Raw genomic sequence first — 7,345 nt, 5'->3', positions numbered from 1 at the left:
ACATTAAGCCAAAGCGGAAATGGACAAAGCGGAAGTAGTGAAAAAACTGAATTACATTAAGCCAAAGCGGAAGTGGACAAAGCGGAAATAATGAAAAAACGGAATTACAATGAGCCAAAGCAGAAGTAGCCAAAGCGGAAGTGGTGAAAAAAACATAAATACACTAAGCCAAAGCGGGGGTGACAGTTATTTTAGAGTAACAGGTTGGAAGTTGACTCAGGGACTCAATTTATTTTTAATAATTTAAGCATAAAAATATTTTTATATCATCAAAAGTCATTGGATGAAAACTATTATAAATATTACTATTAAAAATTATTTTAAAAATGACATTTTTTTAATTTTTATTACTTAGAATTGTAACTTAATTTCAGGACGCATGAACGGGGACATGGCAGTAAACCCAAGTTGAATTTAAAATTAGATTTAATTATTTTAAATAAATTCATCTAGTGTACATATGGTTGTGTTTATGGTAGAGGTGAGTCAAACATATAAGATGAGATTAATAAAATAAATATTAGCCCACCTTTAAACAAAATATACCACATGAAGGCATGGGGGTGGGGGGTGGGGGGGGTACTCAAAAGGCACCAAATAGTAGGAATGACCCTGCTGTATATTGTTCTGTTTTATGTTGTTAATAAAGTAAAAATAACAAAAACACTAAAAAAGAAAAAGCCCCCACCACTTCCAGTTTGGTTTAATGTAACTCCGTTTTGTCAAATGTTCATTTACACCTCCAGGCCACCGTAGCTTTGTGAATCAAATATACTAACAGGAACAGAGTGATGATGTGTTTGTTTTTCTGCAAGAAAAAAACATTTCAATAGCTGCAGGACGGATTTTAATGAAACACCCCGAATGTAACAACTGGATGTACATCTAGAACTGATTGGAGCATATCCTGATCCAAGATGGCCACCACTTATTAAACATTAGTAAACACAAAATTAGCCACAACTCTATCAGCTTTATACAAACTGAGCTACATTCTGGTGCAGTGGTGGCTGAGACAGTCCCAACTAATCACATATCTTTCTTCAAAGAAAAATATATAAATTTTTATTTTGTTAGCACTAAAGCTTTATGTTTTGTAATAAATATAATTTAAATATTACAGTTCTCAGTATTTAAGAAAAAAACAACTTTGCATAAATCAGCTCTGCTGGTTCTACTACTCACCCTGCACATCTGCATGTGGGTTTATTGATTCAAGCAAAAGTGTCAAAAAGAGTTTGCGACAAAGTTAATTTATAAAATAAATCGTTTCTCTTCTAAAAGGTTCTGCTTTTGTAAATACATAAATTTGCCTGACGTGGATTAATAGAGGTCTTGTCAAACCTATAGACAATATGTTGTCGTTTTCTTTGTTATAATCTTCCAGTTTGATCGTTAAGACTTCATCACGATGTTTGTTTAGGTTCGGAGATCACTACGAGTGGAACAAAGTGGTGACCTGCATCCATAATGTCTTCAGCCAGCAGCGATATCTGGAGCATTATGGAGAGGTGACCATCCAAAACCTCAAAAACAACGTCTGCACCTGCAAGATCACCTTCGTGAAGGTGAATGAAACAACTCTTCCACCAGTAAACTCAGCTGGTGCTTTTAATTACTCGGGATCTTTTCCTTTTTAGTCTCGGTACTGGGGTTCAGATGGAAACAAGAACGAGGTCCAGGGAACTGTGCTCGACCAAAGCGGCAATGTCATTCATCGATTTGGAGGTCTTTGGCACGAAGGAATCTTCTGTGACACTCTGCCAACACCAAAATGCATATGGAAGCCAAGTGAGTCACCTTCCATAGTTTTTTTGTCAGCAGTGCAACTCTGTCAGGTCTTTACATGCTGGTGGAAGGTTTAGTGAAAGTGAAATGACTAGGAGTGCCAACAGTCCTAATCAGCATAAATCCAAGCGTCACGTTGGTGTGACAGTTCAACCGAGACGCTTCTGTCCTTCCTCAGATCCCCAGCCGAAGGATTACCTTCTGTATTATGGCTTCTCCACCTTCGCCATGGAGCTAAATGAGCTCAACCCAGACCTGAAGCCGCTCCTGCCTCGTACAGACACCCGCCTGCGCCCAGACCAAAGGTCGGAAGTCGCTTCAGTTGGTTCAATACGGAAAGACGACATCAAAATACAGAAATAACATTTTATGGAAAAGCACAGTGAGAATACTGACGGCTGAATAACTTTGCTGAAGTTTGCTGAAGTAGCTGAAACTAAGTGGTCTACCTTCAAGCAAGCAGAATAGAAAAGCAGTAGCTAAAATTAGCAAAGGGAAGTTAAAATGAGCTAAACAGATTTAAAAATTAATTAACTAAAAACAACAAAATAGTAGCTACTTTTAGAAAAATTGTAGCTCAAAGCTAAAAGAAGCAAAACAGTAGCTAAAAGCTGTAGCATGGTAACAAAACTGAAATATTGAAATATATGTTAAATAGCAAGTTATTTAATAGTAGCTATAAAAAAGTAGCTAAAAGCTAAAATTTAATTTGTAAAATAATACGTTATAATCAATATTATATAATAATATTTATATATATTTCATTCGCATATATTAGATATATAATGATATACAAAAATAAATAATATTTAACAAAAAAAATAAGCTAAAAATGTAGCTAAAAGGTTAAAGTTAATTTTTAAAATAAGTTATACTCAATAATATATAATAATATTTGTATATATATATATATATATATATATATATATATATAAAATTTGCATATATTAGATATATAATATGTAGAAAAATAAATAATATTTAACAAAAAAATCTAAAAAAATAAGCTAAAAATGTAGCTAAAAGCTTAAAGTTAATTTTTACAATAATAAGTTATAATCATTAATATATAATAAAACTTATATTTATTTAATTTGCATAAAAATTTGCATATAAAAATGATAATATAAAAAAAAATTCTAGAAAAAGAAGCTAAAAATGTAGCTAAAAGTAGCATAAAAGTATAAAAACAGAACCACTATGTTGAAGTAGATTTTAAAGAGAATTATGTTTTTGAAAGAATTAAAAAGATCTCCATGTATTTCTACAGGGAATTTTGTTTTAAACAAAATAAATATTCTAAAAAAGGTATAAAAGTTACAAAAGTCATGGCAGCCATCGCCTGAATGAGCTGAATGTTTTGCTACCTGAACGGCTAAAGAACCACAAACCAGAAGTAGCTTGATTGCAACAAACATACATAAGAAAGTACTGGATCCCAACAGTGTGAATAATCATTAAAACCAGTTTTAAGTTCATCCTGAACTTTTCTGCAGAATGTTGGAGGAGGGACAAGTGTCTGAAGCCGACAGAAAGAAAGACGAGATAGAAGAAATTCAGAGGGTGCGGAGAAAAGAGCTCGCCAGAAGAGGTCAAGAACATGTTCCACAGTTTTTCAAGTAAGTTTGTTTCTTTTCACATCATCAGAAATGTAGTTTTCTTTGATTTATTACCAGTTGTTTAGTGGGAGTGTTTCCAAACCCTCTCTGCCCTGGATGTTTTCAGCTTACTTCATGCAGACTAAAGAATAAACAACAGGAAATCTCTTGAGAGACACAAAATGTGTAAAATATATGAAATTATTCAGAGCGTCTTCATCAAAGCAAAGAGAAATCCCGTGTGCTGCTCTCAGCTTCGACGTGTATCGTGACATTTCAGTCCGTTTAAATGAAATGTCTTGCCTGAATAATCTCAAGCAGATTATATCATTATTTTGTGCATCAGTGGAACAATTACTGTCACGTCTCTTTATTCCCAGCGGCTCCGAAGGAGGAAATCTCACGACACGTCATGTTAAACTCAACATTAACTGCTCACAACGGTTTCATTAAAGAACAAGGTTGACATTTTTATTCAGAAGATTCTTCACTTTTGTTAACTGAATATATAACACGTTCAAGTGAATGCTTGGATAGAACAAATCAGGGGTGCCCAAACTTTTCCATGCCACGGCCCCCCAAACAGCCCACAAACAATGATACAAAATATGTCAAGAAACATCCACATTTAGAATGTTTGCACTTTGATTCACTGTATTCAATTAGTTATTACAGCTGCTGAGCATAAAAATGTTATTAACTAACATGTTTTATATTCCCACTGAAAAAAACAACTTTTCAACAAATTGTTGACGAGAAGAACAAAACAAAATAAATCTAACTTCTCTCTCAAGTGTGTTTATCTGGAAATTACAGATACAGATTGCCCAAGTGGGCAATTATTATTATTATTATTACTATTTTTTTATTTTGGCTTTTCTTTTATCTTCTTCTCTCCCGCTCTCTGGGGCCCCCTGGCGGCCCCCCAGGGGTCCGCGGCCCCCTCTTTGGAATAAATGATCATTTCTAAATTACTATATTAAAGCCAAAGTTTTTACCTAAGATCATTTTATGATGAAAAATCTTGAAAATAACATTATGCACATTTTACGCATATCGTGCATTCTTAGAGTATGTTGGATAAGACTGTCAGCTACAGCCACACCACATTTGAGCTCAATATTCATGTGAGTTATTGAGTTACAGCTACTTTGTGCAGACTGTTAGCAGTTAGCCATCACACTTGTTTTCCTGGAACACTTAAAGTGACAAATAAGCATTTTTCTGAGTCAAACTGCTGACGAAGTTCACGTCAAAGTTGTTAAATAACAGTTTGCTTCCTTTTAACGTCCACAGAAAAGCCAAAGATTCCTCTGGACGGGACGTGTGGTTGACAACTGGGACTTACTGGGACCTAAGAGAGAACCCAGGTTTTGCTAACCTCGATAACCTGACTCTGTGGTGACGAGACGAGGCTGCTGCAACACGCGGGACATCCCATAAAGCAAAGAGACGGAGAAATGTCATGACATGACCTGCTCAGAGAGCAGCGACGATGCCTTTCCTTCTCCTAAAGCCCACGACTGGTTCATGGGAAGCTTTGAGCAACACCAAACACGACCGGTGGAAACTAAATATATATTTACCATGAATATTTATAGATCAACTGTATGCATTTTATTTTGTGTGTGAGTTTCTGTTAGCTGAGAAGCTGGAGTTGCATTTTTCTGTCTGATCAGAGACAGGTGGCATCATGGGTAAACGTTTAATCCAATTTAACTCTTATTCCAGTTTACGCTGCATTTTATTACCGACCATACGCTTAAACTGGACTTACTTTACATCCTGACCTGCAGGTACTGTACAGTGTTGCCAGATTGGGCAGTTTTCATTCTGATTTTGCTGGGAACTCTGGGAAGATTTTCATTGGCTTGCACTGATGTGCGTTCATGTTCAAACAGTAAATATACTGTAACAATGTATTGATTGGGTGGATTTTTGTGTGATGTGGCGGTTTTAAACAGATTTTTGGGCTGGAAAACTTCGACTCTATCTGGCAACGCTGATACTGTATCTGCAGGTTGTGAATAAAACTGTCTCCATCTACTGGACGGCGCTCCTCTCCTCGACTCACAGTCTGTTTTTACAGAGGCCAAACAGATTATTACAAGTTTGTAGCAGGTTTCACCATTTTTTCTTTTAGAAAACATTTATGTTATGTTTTGAATGACATCACTTTCTTTAGTAAAAAGTTCATATTTGATTAACCTTTTCAGGTAAGCTATTTAAGACATGCTCTGAATTGTATTTTAGCCAGATATTTATGAATTTCTCATCATAAGAATGAAATAAAATGCCAAAATGAGGATCACTGGCTCTCTAAAGGAGGATGTGACGTTACGATGATGTGAGAAATGCAAACTCAGATTTGCAGCAGCCGTCTGGCTCTGCTTTGGTACAGTTGTAAAAAATGTCTTTAAAAAAGTTTATTAGTCTGTAAAATCAGTTTCATTTGACTTCACAATAAAACTATCACAAAAGCAGAAATAGTTCATTTTAATACATAATTATATTTTATTGCCAAGTTTACACGGGGAATAAGACCTGGTGGCTATATGTGCAGGGGGTTCACACATCTGTTCGAAACATACAAATATGCAAGATGTGCAAAAGCATGAGTAAAATCAAAATGCGCAAAGTATAAAACATGCAGATGCATAAAGTCTAAAATGAAAATGTCCCAAAGCAGTAAGAGGACGTTAGCTTAATTAGTGCACCTGCTTTGAATCAAAGGGTGATTAACGCTTCTGCAGAACTGGGACATAATTGAATCAGCGTGTTGGAGCAGGGAAACAGGTGAGACATGAGAGGTGCTGATGAGGGTCCAGTTAGAGGAGAGTGATAGATCTTTATTTTTATGATGAGAGGGGTCAGTGGCAATCCTGAACTGCCTCAAGGTTCTGGAGGTGCACAGATTAAAATAGAACATTAATAATCCCGCAGGAAATAGTTGTGCTAGAGTTTCAATACAAGGAATCACACAAGATAAAAAATAACAGAGAATATTAAAAAACAACAGAGGTATAAATACACCAACAGTTAAGGTCCTGGATTATTAAGGTCCTGGATTATTAAGACTCTGGATCCAGTTGCCTTCTCAGCAGAACTGATAACATGAGCTGCTAGTTTTTTGTTTAGGAAGTTATTTATTTGCTCACACAATAAACACACTGATACACACTGCACAGTGTGAGGATTGAAACTCAATTTATTTTAATAGAAATGCATTTTTTGCAAACTCACTTTGTTGCACATAAAGTTGCTCCTCTGATGATTAACTCTGAGCATGGAGGGATTGTTTGTGACGAAGTCAGGTGTGGTGAAGCATGTGAGGGTAGGGCAGGACATGTTAGGAAAATGATGAGATGTGCAGTAGAGGTTCAAGGTGGGAATAAAGGGATCGGCTTTGAACCCTTTTCAGTGGTGGTGGCCAAACGGATGAGGTCAGGCAGGAGTCAAGCACTTCGACTTGTGGATAACTTCTGAGGTGAGAGAAGGGAGCAGGTGGAAGAGAGCCTGGAGAGAAGAGGAATGAAAGTCAGGAGAAGGAAGAACATCCATGTTTATGGATGAGAGACCGGTGAACAAAAACAGGTGCCAGGAGTGGAGGTGGCTGAGGGTGAACCACCCAAAAATGGAAACAAGTGTCAGAGCTTGTGACAAAAGGAGAGCTACAAGATGAGAGCTGCAAGATGAGAGCTACAAGACGAGAGCTGCAAGATGAGAGCTGCAAGATGAGAGCTGCAAGATGAGAGCTACAAGACGAGAGCTACAAGATGAGAGCTGCAAGATGAGAGCTACAAGATGAGAGCTGCAAGATGAGAGCTGCAAGATGAGAGCTACAAGACCAGAGCTGCAAGATGAGAGCTGCAAGATGAGAGCTACAAGACGAGAGCTGCAAGATGAGAGCTGCAAGATGAGAGCTACAAGACGAGAGCTGCAAGATGAGAGCTACAAGA

General features: G+C 36.8%; 1 protein-coding gene across 1 annotated transcript in view; it reads left to right on the top strand.

Annotated features, from left to right (window-relative positions):
- The window catches only part of osbpl7 (oxysterol binding protein-like 7), a 17,063-nt gene extending 12,234 nt beyond the window's left edge, over window positions 1-4,829 (top strand). Inside the window, exons 18-22 of the mRNA XM_037691248.1 lie at window positions 1,424-1,568; window positions 1,641-1,791; window positions 1,967-2,093; window positions 3,285-3,407; window positions 4,683-4,829. Coding sequence (XP_037547176.1) covers window positions 1,424-1,568; window positions 1,641-1,791; window positions 1,967-2,093; window positions 3,285-3,407; window positions 4,683-4,791 — 655 coding nt within the window. The 3' untranslated portion in view covers window positions 4,792-4,829. The remainder of the gene's footprint in view (window positions 1-1,423; window positions 1,569-1,640; window positions 1,792-1,966; window positions 2,094-3,284; window positions 3,408-4,682) is intronic.
- The last annotated feature ends 2,516 nt before the right edge of the window (window positions 4,830-7,345 follow it).

Source organism: Nematolebias whitei, chromosome 17, assembly GCF_014905685.2.
Source record: "Nematolebias whitei isolate Nwh7 chromosome 17, NemWhi1, whole genome shotgun sequence".
NCBI lineage: Eukaryota > Metazoa > Chordata > Actinopteri > Cyprinodontiformes > Rivulidae > Nematolebias > Nematolebias whitei.
This window is presented reverse-complemented; position numbering and strand designations above follow the sequence as displayed.